Below are 16143 nucleotides of genomic sequence, written 5' to 3'. Positions count from 1 at the left end.
ATACTAACTGTAAAAGCTATCATATGTTCTGTGAGAGTATATACTGCTTAAAGCTTTTATTTCTTGGGTTAAACTTTACAATATTGAACAGATATATCATGTTATGGAGGGGTATTTGTAAAAAAATACCAGTCAAGTGACTGTGTAACTTCCGAGGCCGCAAGGGTAGAGAATTTGGTCCCAAGATTGGTATTTTCCTCAAATACAGTTTGTTTTCCATTCATTTGATGTGTTTTGAACTTTTGAATTTTATATGAATTTGGTTAAATATGCTTACCATGAAATTACATTTATATTATATAGAATATGTTTGCTTTCACAGCATGTTCTCATCGGATTAACTAGGTGATTAAAAATTCATATAAAATCTCTTCTTGAGATTTCAAAAATTACCATTTTGCTTGGAGTTCAGTACAAGACTTTACTGCAAATACATGCATATCAAACCAGCTAAAAAAATAGTCACTCAATGTTTAGCATTAGAAAAGTAAAATACCATTGAAAATTTAGTAAAAAAAGGATAATTTGATTATTTTTTTTTTATTATTATTGTTAAGTTTTATAGATAAGAGGAATTTAATTGCTGTAATAAAACATATATAAAACTTTATAACTGGAGAGGAAATTGTGCTTATACTTGTTTCCATTCTAATCTACAAGCTGTGTTAAAGGCTCTATTTTAATCTAGAAGTTTATCGTGATCTGGTAATCAAGAGATTACTCTATTTTAGGTTTCGTCTTGATTTAGAAATTATACCACTTGAGCTGAGGCTAAAAGCATTTGCAAAGTTACGATTATTGTTTTTTAATCCAACTGTGTTTGATGCTTGTATCTGGAAGTTCAAGCTGCCAACTTTTAAAAAAAACATCTTTGACAAACCATTTGAGAAAAGAGATCCAAACAAACCAAGGATATCATCTGCAGCCACCAATCCTCGTCAGAGAAGGTCAAGCCCTGGAGGTTGTGAGGTCAAACAACTTGAAGGTCGTGACATAACAGATACAGCCTTTCTTTTAGAAGTATCAGCTAAGTCTGATGTCAGTGACATAACATTATCTTATGCTATTGGAACACACAGATCTGGCAGAAATGTCCAAGACTGGACAGGGATGACTGGAAACTCCCTGACTGCTCCTGTCCAACTACATAAAGAACATTATGGAATACCCCTTTACTGGACAGTCAAAGCTAAAAATAGCCAAGGTGATACCAGTATAACTGAGTGTAATCTACAAACATTTGATAACACCTTCCCTGATGGTAGAATAGATGAATCCTATCCCTACACTAGTCATACCAACAAGATTAGTGGTAATGTGGTGGTTTTTGATGATTCTGAGTTAGTGGACACTCATTTAGAGGCCCTTGGATTTACCAAAAGTCAAGGTGGATCAGGGTCAGAGGTCATTCCATGGCAACCACTTATTTTGAAATCAACTACAGAACGTAATGTATCCAAGGCTAATTCCCCGCTCAAGTTCTTCACTATTGGTAAAGAAGGGAAATTAACTGCAGAGAAGATTTCAAGTAGTAAAACAGATCATGTTGAGGAATGTGCCCAAAAATGTGTTAATTTTGGCAGAAAATGTGTTGCCTTTGACTACGAACATCATTCAGAAACCTGTGACCTCCATGCCACTGTTGAAGGGCCTAATGCAGAGTTACATATCAGTGGCACATACAAAAACTATGAACGACTCGGAGTGGGCTATAGCTCTTTTATACATCATAATTTAGATTTACAACATGGTATGGTATACATACTAAATGCTGGGATAACTAATAAACTGGGATACAAGGGTTATGTGTCGTCAGGTGGGACCATGGTAGACCACACCCCTCCAGAGCCAGGACCTGTGGGCAAGGCTACTTTTGATCAGACAAAGTTTGATGGATGTAAGGCTGCAATCACACAACGGTGTATTGACCAAACATCTCTACAAAATCACAGGTAACATATGAATAATATAGTCAATGAATTAAGTCCTTATTTTATAAAATTTAATAATTGTATGTTAAAAAAGTTTCCATGAGAAATAGGCAAAAGATACCAAAGGGATATCCAAACAGATAAGTCGAAAACAAACTGACCATGCCATGGCAAAAAGCTAAAACGGCTCTGGCACATAATGTAGCACATATGTGAACTTGTGTAATTTTCATAGTGGGCGCATTTCAGAAATAATTTTATAAATGATACACAATGTACTAATGTCAATTGTATGTAAGTTAAACATAAATTTATTTTATAGAAAGATAATAGATGGATCTGAAGGTTCCACTGTATTCAATGGACATGAAGGTGGAGTAGAAACTCTATACACTCTAGCCAACCATTTTATGTCGGGTAATTATTGTTATAAGCATGATAAAGTTGACAAAAAGAGGTTATACATGTGGATGAAAAATCAGTGTTAAATTTATATTTGTTAGACAAAATTTGATGAAACTGTACACGGAAGAAAAACACTAATGGAGGATGTGTTTGACAAAATATTTTCCCATTCAAATATGTTAAAGGGGAGATAACCAAACTTTCTTGAATATTTCTATAATATATATGTTCTTATATTCTCTGGTAAGTCAGTTTTGTTTTTAATTCACTCACAGTTCTGGTTTTAATTAACAGTTTAAAATATAAGTTAGAAGGTGAATAAAAAAAAAATGCTTTAAAAAATGGTTACTACTGAATCCTTTTTGCCAGTAAGATGATATACTTAAACTTTGGTTTTTCGATTCTCCACTATCCACTATTAAAGATGGTCATCATTTAAAAAAAAACCACTCTTATAAAATTATGATTGTGATATTAAAAGGAAGCAGGATGAGAAAATACCTGTCCTTTCATCTATAACTTCATTTTATCAGAGCAGGTTAAAAAAATATTTTTTATATAAAATGGATTTAAAGGCTCTTTCAAGGATGTAGTTCAAATCTTTGAATAAATGGTTTAATACCTTTATTATCATTATATATTACAGCTAACTGGGATGGCTTCAATGACAATGAAACAGGTATCTTTGGATATACTTGGTCCGTTGGTACAACAGTTTGTGGCACAGATATTGCCTCATTCTCTGATCCACATGCTCACTTGTCTAGTCCTAAATTCTGGACCAACACAGGATATGCCAGGAACCTACATCTACCTGATGGTCCATACTATGTCACAGTCCAAGCTATCAACAATGTGGTCCATGGTGGTGCCATGGTAACAACTGTATGTCACTCCACACCCATCACGGTTGATACAACTCCGCCCTTCTTTTCCAGAGGCGTGACAGATGATGATATTGTTTTTGACGAGGATTTTAATTTGATGGCTATGTATTTTGATACTTTTGATACAGGATCTAAGATAAAGAACATAGATTTTGGTTTAGGACTAACGAAACATGATGTAGATGTGAGAGGGTACTCTACGTTTGATTACAAAGAGAACCAAACTTTTATTGTAATTGATGATTTAAACCTTGCTTCAGGAGAACCTGTCTGGATAAGACTAAGATCAGTTAACAATGGTAAATTTATGTTTGGTATACATTTTTTTATAAAATTAATATACAGTGACTTTATCTGAAATTAGCTGATTGTATAAATTATCACACAAAAGTTCAATAAAGTATGATGTAATTTCTGTAGGTCTGTTTGAAACTTGAGCAATCCATGGTAATCACAAACACAATTGCTGATGAAAAATGGAGATGTGGAAACTTTTATGTTTATGAGACAGCAATCCTATTTCATATGTAATCAAAAGCATGTTAAAGTTGTCCTATATCTTATATCACTGTGTTATTGGACCTTGCAGTAGTTGTTCACGTTTTATGTCTGTTTTTTAAATTTTCAGTGGACCTGTTTAAAACAGCACACAGTGACAACCCTATCTTGATAGACAGAACGAAACCAGTAGCTGGTCATGTTTTAGATGGAGAAGTTATGGATGTAGACATGAAGTATCAGTCTGATAGCAGTAAAGTGTGTTCTCAGTGGAATGGATTCTATGATCCTGAATCAGGGTTAAGCGAGTAAGGAATTAGCAGTATAAGTGAAGTTCTATGTTAACATGGATAATTCAAAATCAATTTATTTGTTTTTTGGCAAACAATCATTTATTTGCTATTTCCTTTTATTTTCAGTGACATTTATCATACCCTTTAATGAAGATACTATTTTTTTTAGATTTGCACAATGCTCAATGCAAGCCCTGAATCACGGTTCCCTCTTCAGCATGTTCAGTGTTTTTTGTTTTATTTTTGAATAGAATGTATTTATAAATTTGGTGTCAGAACTTAAACAGAATCTGTAGTTTGATAATTCTCTTTTATTGTAGATACAGATGGGGTGTAGGAACAAAAGTTGGAAGAGATGATATTGTGCCATTTAAAAATAAAACATTTTCCCGTGATGTGAAGGATTCCTGTGCTGACGTACAACTACAACACAACAAGACATATTACTCCACTGTTATAGCTAAAAATAGTGCACTGAATCCTAAAACTGTGGAGGGATATTCTAATGGAGGTAATTTATATAATTGTTTGGGAATGATATAGAAATAGAAAGAAAATGTTATACTAGTTATCTGGGTGTTTGCTCAGTTTGTGAACTTTTAGTTGTTCCCATCTTTTTCACGCCAAACTCTTAGTTCTGTTAATTATTTACTGACATTTTGGGTGTACCTGACCTTGACCTCATTTCATAAATCAGTGATTAATGTTAAAGTCCTGTGATTAGGTCCATTTCTCAGGTCGATGATTCGAGTTTTAAACGACCTTGACTGGCTAGCAGCCCTTGCAGGTTGGTGCAACTATATTTGGTGAATGAAATGATTGCTAAGTGTATATGTCTGTCTGGTATCTCACCTTGACCTCATTTTAATGGTTCATTGATCAATCATATATTCTTGACATCATTTAGTGATTGAATTGGTCAATGTTGCCTTTCGTGGTTAGGTCTGGTCTATAAGCAAAAAGTTAACCAATTTTGTTGTACTGTAAAAGCAGAAATGTTCGTGGAGGATTTAATTTCGTTTATTTCAAGGAAAGAATTTATCCACGAAATTAAAAAACCCCAAGAAAGTTTAACCTCTATATAATACCACTTACATTTAAGGAAACCACGACATTAAATCCCCATGAAATCTTATAGGAAGACAAAATCACGAAATTCAACCCAACATAAATTAATGTTTCTACAGTATATAGAATTACTGAAAGGTGTTCTTGTTCTGTTTGTAGTAAAACCTTTATCTAAATGAATTTCAAAATAAGATTAAAGTTAATAAGTTTATTTGCAAACATTAAACTTAAGCTAACAAACATGTTTATTTATTTTAGTACTTATTGACACAACAGCACCTGTAAAAGGATGGATTGTGGATGGGAATATTGGAAAGGAACATGACATGAACTTTTCTTCCGAGACAGCTGAGGTCTCCTCAATGTGGGGTGGATTTAGTGACCCAGAAAGTGGAATTATCTCCTACAACCTAGACGTTTATATAAACAATAAACTCTCACAAACATTCCACAATGGACTAAAATCAGAATTTGTGGATTACTCACTGAGTATGAAACATGGTGACCATATTTATGTAAAACTGACAGCTAAAAACGAAGCTGCCATTTCCACCATCATCAGATCAGATGGTTTCATTATTGACCAAACTCCACCCATTGTTAAATACCTGTCTGACACAGAAGATGGAAAACACTATCAAAGTGATGGCACAAGCCTCAATCTAAAATGGGAGTTTGACGATCCTGAATCTGGAATGAAGGAGTATCGTTACTATATTGAAGACTTTCACCAAGGTCAAGGACAAAAGTTTTATCCAAAAGGTCAAGATTACATCACACTTCCAATAATTAAGAAAAATGTTACAGCCAATGTAACTCTCTCTAACTTAAATCTTCTAAGTGGACACAAGTATTCAGTGAAGGTAGTGGCCATTAACCATGCAGATATGCCGACCTCTCAGGAATCAACTGGTGTTATGATAGATACTACACCTCCTGTTCTGGATAAGGTAATACAATTTTAAATTAAAATCAATTAAAACCATTAGAAATGGCGATAAATTTGTACTCCCAATGAAAATGAGTATCTTTTGTGGAGGCAAATATTTTTCCTTGCAAGATTAATCATATACTGCAGTGAATATGAACTAACCCCAATGGGATAATAAAGTTGAAATTTAGACAAATTTTCAAAAATGTTAACTCAAATTTCCAAATTAAACGTTTTCATGTTGCATCAAAATGACTTGAAACTTAGTACATATATGTTCTTTAGACTGAAGGGAACATTTTAGAAAATAAAAGCTATTTAGGGTTTCAATCCATCTATTTTGCTGTTTACCAAAACTTGTAAATTGGATAAAACTAGATAGATCCTACATATAGAAACATATTCTTGTTCATTCAAAATATTTTCTGCCAAGTTAACAAGCTTTAAATTTTATAACATTTTCTTCTTACTTTCCAGATTCATCTTGGACTTCAGACAGCTCCTCAGGAAATTAGTGATGATAAACGCTTCATTGAACATGATGATCAACATAGTATAACCTTGACCTGGAAGTCACATGATTTCCAAAGTAGCATTATTAAAAGTTATGTAGCCATTGGTTCCTATTACGGTGACACATCCGTAACCAATGGTTTCCTGGAATTTGGAGCCGAACCAAAGGTTATCCTGAATGATCTCAATCTTAAACCAGCTTCTGGAAATGATTCTGTATATTACTATGTCCAGGTCAAAGTTGAAAATGGTGCTGGAATGTTCTCTGAAATAAAGAATTTATCATTACCAATCATAGTTCTGAAGGATAACATTCCCGGTAAAGTTTTTGATGGCAGGAGTGACCTTGAAGATGCTGACTTTACCATTGACAGAACTTCAGTGGGCATGTCCTTTGTTGGTTTTGAAAGTGAGCAATGTAGCATTGTTGAATATGAATGGGCCATTGGCAGCCAGCCATTCTATTATGATATCCTTCCGTTCACTAGATATGGAATAGTTCTAGTTAATGATACCCATGGCCGAGGTCAGATCCATACAGAACTTTATGAGGGATCAACGTATTATATAACAGTTAGGGCACAGACTGGACATCGCTGTAAAGAGGAATATATCCTGTCATGCTCCGATGGTTTCTCATTAGATACTACTCCTCCTGAGATAAAAATGATCAGTTTTGGAAAAGAGAAGATCAATCCGGAAACCATCACAACAAGTTTGTATCAAAATAGAACAGATTCACTTGATTTCAGATGGGAGTCTAAGGATGCTTTCGGCATTAATGAAAACTGGTGGTCTATTGGTTCTCTACCAGGGAAGCATGACATTCACCCAGTAACCGTAACTAAGGATACTTATATACCAGCAGGATCAGTATCATTTAAACATGGACAGACATTCTTCCTGAATACTGGTGCTGTAGATAAAGCAGGGAACCAGAGAGTTGTCTCCTCTCCCTCTATTACTGTAGATACCACCATACCAGAGATCTTAGATTTGAGATGTACACGACATATATCAGTTCTCCAGTCTCTTGTAGACTGTAAATGGGACATGATCAGAGAATTTGAAAGTACCATAAGGAATTTTACTGTTGGAGTTGGATCTGAAGAAACAAAGACAGACATATCCCTCTTCCACAAGCAGGATACAAATAAACGTTCATGGACCAGAGATTTATTGACAAGAATTAAAAACAATAATCTAACGGAAATATACATCATCTTCAAGTTAGAAAATGTACTTGGAATGGCTAAAACATTACCATATAAGGTCATAGTGGATAGAAGTATACCCATTGATGGAAAAGTTGACATTGTGACCAGTATTGACTTGGATGAACCAATCATGAAGCAGTATTGTCAGATCCCTCTTAGCTTTATTGAGTTCACAGTGAAAGGATGGCAGGATGAGGAATCAGGCATTGAGAGGTAATTTATACTATCAACTGTAGAATTGAAAGAATATATGTTTATATAAGAGTCAGTCCTGACTGTAGATTACAGATTGATTTTGTCATGTTCATCTGTCAAAATTTTAAATGATTACTTGTTATCAAAACTGTTTGCAAGGACTTGAGCATACAGTAATTATTTTTAAATAAGGCCAAAAATAAAATATTGTTTGTTTCCCCTCACCCGACCGACCCGGTAAAATCACCGCGACCCTAAAAATTTTATTGGCCATTCTTGTCCACAATTAATTTTTTTTAATATGTGGGTTATTGGTGATATCTTTCCGATGCTGTAGTCAAGGTATTTTTGCATTGAAGCGTCTACATGATTCGGAATCAAGGAAAACAAACAAAATGCTTTGCCACACGATTTGTTTGTGTACAAGGGTGATCTTTTTTGAAAATAAAAAAAAAACTGAAGCATCTTTCAACCCGCTGAGTGCATCTTGATTTGCTTTGTGTCTAACCTCTGTTCCTGTTTAAAGGATAAAATCTTAAAGAATTTGATTAAAAATGGTCAGACTCGTGCTTTAAAATCTATCTACTTTGTCTTTGAACGGGTTGGGCACAAGTCAGGAAGTGTGGGATACATGTATTCTCTGCTTACAGGGAACGTCCCTGTTTTCTGGTGTAAAACAAACCCAGTTTAAATGGGGTTTCCTTTTTTAATTTATGGCATGAAAATTACAAAAGGGCGCGTTATAACTGCATCGGTAGAATTCGTAAATACTTATTAAAAGTATTTTAGGAAATACAAAACATGAATATAAAGTGCAGCCTTGTTTCTTCTAGAACTGGAAAAAACATACAAATCTTTGTTTTGGAATCAATTGACCAAGCTGCATGATCTAGGAATAACTGAACATAACCTGATAACTGAATTATGTTCACTTCTATTGAAAATTTTTATTCATTGAATTTTAATTCCCAAGGGATTAACATACATGTATCTTTTTTTCCTCTCATAATTGGTGATCAAGGTATGAATTGGTGAACAAAGGAATTGTTTTGTTGTGAGTTATGCATCAAATTAGACTTGAAATAAGCTTGATTTTTTAACTAAAAAACAGTAGAATGTGTGCTTTTGCAGATTTCATTACATTAAATGAATAGGAAAGAAAGGAGGTCCCTGTATACTGTTTTTTTTTAACCAGAAAACTGGGGTGTACACTGAATTAGAATACAGGGAATACCCCACTTTTCTTGACTTGAGCCTTACCTGTTGAATTTTGTACAAATTTAATATAGAAAACCATATCAAGAAATAAAATAAAATAATTTGCCTACCTACCTACCCATACCCTAACAACCTCAGTTGGGAGAGGGTAAACAAAGATATTTTTAATGTTGGCCTAAATAGTGCTCTCTTGTATTGTCTGATTTCAGGTATGAAGCCGCCATTGGAGCATATGGAAGGACAACAAATATCCAAGATTTCTCGTCAATAGATGTTAAAGACAAGGTTTTGATCCCTTACTTAAATATGGATGATGGTAGTGATGTAACAGTTACAGTGAGGGCATTTAACAAAGCTGGATTATATAACCAGGTGACCTCTGACCCTGTTATTGTAAGTCTGGTACCTCAGCTTACTGTAATTGATGGAACCAGTCTTAAAGATGAGGACTACCAGACGTCATTGAATGTCATTCAAGGTTATTGGAAGTATTCAGACAGATGTAAGATTAAATCTGCCGAATGGTCTGTCGCGGACATTGAAGGAAATGTATTACAGGATTACCTCCCCTTGTCAGCAGCTAATTCTCATTTCTACTCTGATGTCATGAATCTGACCAATGGCTTTACTTATATTAATATCATCCGAACAGTTGATGCTCTAAATAGGACAAGAATTGCTAGGTCTGATGGGATAGCTGTAAAGATAGAACCACCTGTTCCAGGGACAGTTAGGGATGGGGAGAGAGATGATTTAACTTATCAGGAATCTATACATGAATTATTTGTTAACTGGGATCCTTTTGGAGATGCCAAGTCTCGTGATCCAACACAGAAAATCAGAAAGTATGAAGTAGCTATAGGTACTGACAGAAGATATGCTAAAACCAGGAGCAATGTACACTACTTTGTTGATGTTGGACTGAACACCTCATATTCATTTCAAAACATGAACTTAACCGCCAAAACTGTAACCTATTATATGACAGTAAGAGGCTACAGTAATGCTGGCAGTTACCAGGAAGAAAGCTCTAACGGAATCAAAGTAGGCTACCATGATGAGATATTCCCTGGATTAGTAGAGTATGATACAGTTCAATCTTACACTGATAAACTATATGTTTCCTGGAGTGGCTTCCAAGCTGATATGGGCATTGATCAATTCAGAGTCGGTGTTTCTACCTTTAAACCTATACAACTGCCAAATATAACACTTAACTGTAAACAGTATGAACAATATATTCCTGACTTTGATGTGGTTCCTCTACATGATGTTGGGGTTGATACTTTTACTGAAATAAAGAATTTGACCTTAATTCATGGTCATCAGTATTATGTTGCAGTAATAGCCACTGATTCTACACAAAGATGTATTGGATCTTATGGACCCTCCTTAATGATAGATGCCACGCCCCCTTCAGCTGGAGAATTATATCTGCCTGGTGGAGTTGGTCCAAATGTTGCATATGTTTTTGATCCAAAGAGACTGGAAATATCCTGGACTGAATTTAGGGACCCTGAAAGTTCTGTACACAAGTATGAAGTAAAAATGTATTCTGGAACTACATGTTATGATAAAGGAAAACTCCCAGAAGATGGCGTTGGTAGTAGTTATTCTGTTATAAGATCAACTGAGGTAACTAGTGACCTTCAAACTGAATTCTACGATTTAAGACTGAACCAAGCGTTTACCTATGTAATTACTATTACAGCTATAAATGGAGCTGGACTGAAGACGACAGTCAGGTCACCTCCAGTACGGTTAGATATAACACCACCTATTCCTGGGGCTGTCAAAATGGGAACTGACTGGAAATCTGACATAACCTTCCAGTCCTCTACAGACAAGATGGAGGGAATGATTGGGATAGCTCATACAGAGAAGGCATCAGAATGTCCAAGACAAGTTCAAGTCTTCCCAAAATTCCATTCACCAATACAGATAGAACCAATCGGATTAGACTTTGATTCAGAATGTGTAGTGCATAATGACGACACATTATCCTTGTTTATTCGCCATGATGATCAGTTACAGCACATTATAAAAGGAGGTGTAAAATTATCCTCTCAGAATATCCTAGAGGGTAACTATAGTACCACACTGAAAGCTGCATCTGGGAACCAGATGGTAACTAGCTGGTTCCTGGCTTCTAATTTTGATAGTGTGTTCTCAGATTTTGTTTTCAGTCCTCCAGATAATGACAGCAATGTGTTAATGGAAGGTATTGGAAACTCCATAGCTGTCCCAATAATGACCAGTACAACTAGAAGCAAGATGTTTACAGAAGTGACATCTGACTCCACAGGTTTGATTGCTGAAGATCAGATGGCAGAGAGTACAACTCACGATGGATTAAGTGGCACAACTGCAAACTCTCAAAATGTCACAGGTTTCTATACTACAACATTGAATCCAGTAATGGCTAACCAAATAAAAACAACAAAAGGTCATGGTATTAATATAAACCTGAATGGCTCAAACGATCCTGGTACTGAACTTCTAGATCATTATGGTGTTGGCTTCCACATCCCTGGGTACCAGTTTGAGGGGAAATGGTATGGCTTTATATGGATAAGAGACAAGTATAAGACAATCACTCGACAAATTGAACTTAAATTTGACCCGACTGTGACTTATAACAACTTTATTGTCAATCTTGAAAAGGTCAAGACTCCTACTACTACAACTTGGAGTATACAGGTATTTCTCAATGGAGAAACTATTGTCCAGTTTAATGGGATACAGTTTAAGGACTTTGCTGTCTCTGGACTTTATACTTGGAATAAAGATAATTATTTTCCACCAATTGGAAATATTATGGATCCTTTCGTTGGAGAAGCTATTATAACAAGTCTGAAAATACCATTGCCTAAAGTTGATAGTATGAAATGTGTGTATGGCACAGCTTTTTATGACGGAGAAAGTCAAATGAAGGAATTATGGGTAGGAATATCAGATTCTACAAACAGCACTGATTCCATCTCTCCAATGACTCTGTATAGTACATTTTGTATTCAGTGTTCCTCAGGTTGTAATATAGGATGTGAAAAGATATGTACAGAAAAACACACAGAAGATTTCCAGATAATCGATATTGTTGTTAGAAACCTGTCACTTATAGCGGCTACAGTGGAAAAGTCAAACTACAGTTCTACCGACGGTAATCAATTCAATGCCACCACATACTATTACAATGTTAAAACTGTTAACATTGCTGGACAGAAAACTGTGGTTCAATCAAAGGGAATTATGGTAGATACAACTCCTCCAGACTTACAGTATGTGAGATGTGTGGATCCCTCCAACTCCATGGAGGAACCGACTACATACCAGGGTACTAACAGTAGTATGGGAGCTTACTGGGAATGTAGTGAAGATGTAGGAGACATTGTGGATTATATCATACAAATTGGAACAGAAGCAGGTAAGATGTTTAAGTTATCTCCCCCTGAAACATTTATGGATTATATCATACAAATATGAACAGAAGCAGGCAAGATGTTTAAGTTATCTGCCCCTTAAAAATTGTGGATTATATCATACAAATTGGAACAGAAGCAGGTATGATGTTTAAGTTATCTCCCCCTGAAACATTGTGGATTATATTATACAAATTGGAACACAGGCAGGTAGGATGTTTTAGTTATCTCCCCCTGAAACATTGTGGATTATATCATACAAATTACAACAGAAGCAGGTAAAATGTTAAAGTTATCTCCCCTTGAAACATTGTAGATTATATCATACAAATTGAAAAAGAACCAGGTAGGATGTTTAAGATATCTTCCCTAAACCATTGTGGATTATCTCATACAAATTGGAATAGAAGCAGGTAGGATGTTTAAGTTATCTCCCCCTGAAACATTGTGGACTATATCATACAAATTGGAACAGAAGCAGGTAAAATGTTAAAGTTATCTCCCCTTGAAACATTGTAGATTATATCATACAAATTGAAACAGAACCAGCTAGGATGTTTAAGTTATCTCCCCCTAAAATATTAATTGTGGATTATATCATACAAATTGAAACAGAAGCAGGTAGGATGTTTAAGTTATCTCCCCTTAAATAGTGTGGATTATATCATACAAATTGGAACAGAACCAGGTAGGTTGTTTAAGTTATCTCCCCCTGAAACATTGTGAACTATATCATACAAATTGGAACAGAAGCAGGTAAAATGTTTAAGTTATCTCCCCTTGAAACATTGTAGATTATATCTTACAAATTGGAACAGAACCAGGTAGGATGTTTAAGGTATCTTCCCTAAACCATTGTGGATTATCTCATACAAATTGGAATAGAAGCAGGTAGGATGTTTAAGTTATCTCCCCCTGAAACATTGTGGACTATATCATACAAATTGGAACAGAAGCAGGTAAAATGTTTAAGTTACCTCCCCTTAAATTTTATGAATTATATCATACAAATTAGAACAGAATCAGGTAAAATGTTTAAGTTATCTCCCCCTGAAACATTATAGATTATATTATACAAATTGAAACAGAAGCAAGTAGGATGTTAACGTTATCTCCCCTTGGAAAAGTTTCAGGGCACTGGCAATTACACAATTCTGACTGTCAACCTGTTGTCTGCACTCAGATCAAGACTTAAATAATTACTGAACCAAGTGTTAAAGCACTGCATATGCATACAGTTTCCATTAATTCTTTGCCATTCAACAAATAAATTTGATCTGTTTTATACAAATGGAATTTCCAATAAAGATCTGTCAGGTATTTTATGTTGATAATTAAGGAAAAAGCAGTGACAACCACGCTCCATACAAAAAAAATAATAGAGTCAATAACTTATATTTTGTCTGAAATTGATACAAAATATGTTACACTTATTTATCAGGTAAATCTGACATCAAGCCACCTGTTTCTGTTGGATTTAGTAAGAAGATTAAGGTAGATGGACTAAAGGGTAAACTCCTGCATGACCATATCTATTACCTCACTGTGACAGCTGTTAACTCAGCCGGTCTGACGTCCCAGGATTCCTGTAACATTACCGTGGAGATCATGCCACCAGATGTCAGTAATGTCACCTTGTCATACATGTACAGTGATGATGTTGTAGATGATACCATATTTACAGCAGAAGAACATGATATTGGTTTGGAATGGGAGGGAGGCAAAGAGGATGTTGCTTTTTATGGTAAGTATTAAATCACTTTATTATGAGTGCTGAATTAAAACTTATTTATGAATACTGTGTAGATAAAAGTATAATTGTCTACATTTAACTACACATTGTACCAGGAAAATTATCATCAAAGTTTGCTATGGAAGGATAATTTATCCTTAAGGTTAGCATGCTGCGACAAGACAGGTAAATGAATAAAATTTCATAAATTCATTACTCAATTTGATTGATTATAAATTTCACATTACCGTCATTGGCTGCATATACTGCACACCGTTATACCTAAGATATATAGATGGTAAGGCCTAAATTAAAATATTGTTTGTTTGCCCTTTTCCGACCCTATGTTTTGAAACAGGGTAGGTAGGTAGGTAAAATATTTTATTTTTTTCCCAAAAAAAAATAACTTGGCTCAGTATATTTTTTTTCATGGGTAGGCAGGTAGGTATAAAATTTTATTTTATAGATACAAAATCTGCATAATGTCATTTTTGTCTGTTTTGCTTTTGCTAATAAGTTCCTAGGACTACGTTTTGAAAAAAAATATCATGTAGAATGTGAATTTAATTCATATGCACTACTATTTTGTTTTCAAATATCAAAATATAGAGCTGTGCCGCATATTTTCAACGCCTATATATGCCTGGCTGGAACTTTGAAGAGTTTTAACTTGCACTAATATTCTGTACTACGTACCTTGTATGTTTACCTCTACCTAAAGGTTTTCTGTAAAAGATAACTTTGTCCTGGTAAAATATGTCTGGGCAGACATACATTACTAGAAAAAGTAAAATCACAAAAATACTGAACTTAGAGGAAAATCAATTCGGAAAGTCCATAATCACATGGCAAAATCAAATAACAAAAAGAAGAAAAAGTCCCTAGAGTGTTTAAATTTCCATGTGTACCTATGTTTCCAATAAAAATGCTACAAGACTTGTCACGTATTTTACATCGCATTTATAAATGATCTGAATGGAAAACTTGGGCGATTTGACTGCCAAATATTCTCCACTTTACAGGCTTTTGTCACCTTTGGTTCATGTCAGATATGAATAATATAGCAATGGTCGAAGGCATCGTTAACATAATCATCCTGATCTACGGATCACAAAAGGCCATCATAGAATACAACGTCCGTTTTACACAAATAGTTTGTAGACACGTTGATAATTTTGTATTAACGAACTTTTTTGTAAATGAACCCTGCTCTTCAAGTATAAAGATACAGAGTTAACGTACGTCAGATCATGATTTCAAAGTGTTCCAACATCGATTTCAAACAAATGCTTTGAAACTCTAAATGCAAATGTTCATGTCAAACGCTCACGTGATACCAAACGGACTTGACCTTATACGCTAAAGATAAAACCCAAGGATTCCGGTAAAAAAGTTTTGAGCGGGAAATGCAACTATAAGATTTTTGGTAGGAGCGAAAAAATAAAATCAAATCATGCTGGTAAATACAATTTAAAAGATTTTCAGGCGGAACGAATTTATAGGGTGGGTCAGTAAAGGGCAAACAAACAATATTTTAATTTAAGCCTAATAGAGAATGCGTATTATACATAATTTTAAACTGACGACCATGGTCAAATATGGTATACTGAAAGGATATAAAAGCCCATCATGGCAAAATGAGGAACAATTCAAACTTATTTTTACTTTATTTTTCAGAATGGGAGATAGGATCTTCCCCAGGTACAGATGATGTTTTCCCCAGAATTATTTAGATTCCTATTAACTACAAACTTTATTTTTCAGAATGGGAGATAGGATCTTCCCCAGGTACAGATGATGTTTTCCCCAGAATTATTAAGATACCTATTAACTACC

General features: G+C 34.8%; 1 protein-coding gene across 1 annotated transcript in view; it reads left to right on the top strand.

The window, feature by feature from the left end:
* The window catches only part of LOC143075039 (uncharacterized), a 70169-nt gene that overhangs the window by 44247 nt on the left and 9779 nt on the right, over positions 1 to 16143 (top strand). Inside the window, exons 33-41 of the mRNA XM_076250276.1 lie at positions 732 to 1952; positions 2254 to 2348; positions 2983 to 3522; positions 3852 to 4029; positions 4335 to 4525; positions 5341 to 6032; positions 6491 to 7956; positions 9366 to 12580; positions 14017 to 14319. Of these exons, the coding sequence (XP_076106391.1) occupies positions 732 to 1952; positions 2254 to 2348; positions 2983 to 3522; positions 3852 to 4029; positions 4335 to 4525; positions 5341 to 6032; positions 6491 to 7956; positions 9366 to 12580; positions 14017 to 14319 (7901 nt within the window). The remainder of the gene's footprint in view (positions 1 to 731; positions 1953 to 2253; positions 2349 to 2982; positions 3523 to 3851; positions 4030 to 4334; positions 4526 to 5340; positions 6033 to 6490; positions 7957 to 9365; positions 12581 to 14016; positions 14320 to 16143) is intronic.

This window comes from Mytilus galloprovincialis, chromosome 5 (genome assembly GCF_965363235.1).
Source record: "Mytilus galloprovincialis chromosome 5, xbMytGall1.hap1.1, whole genome shotgun sequence".
Lineage (NCBI taxonomy): Eukaryota > Metazoa > Mollusca > Bivalvia > Mytilida > Mytilidae > Mytilus > Mytilus galloprovincialis.
Note: the sequence above shows the minus strand (reverse complement) of the source record. Positions and strands in the feature narration are given on the sequence as shown.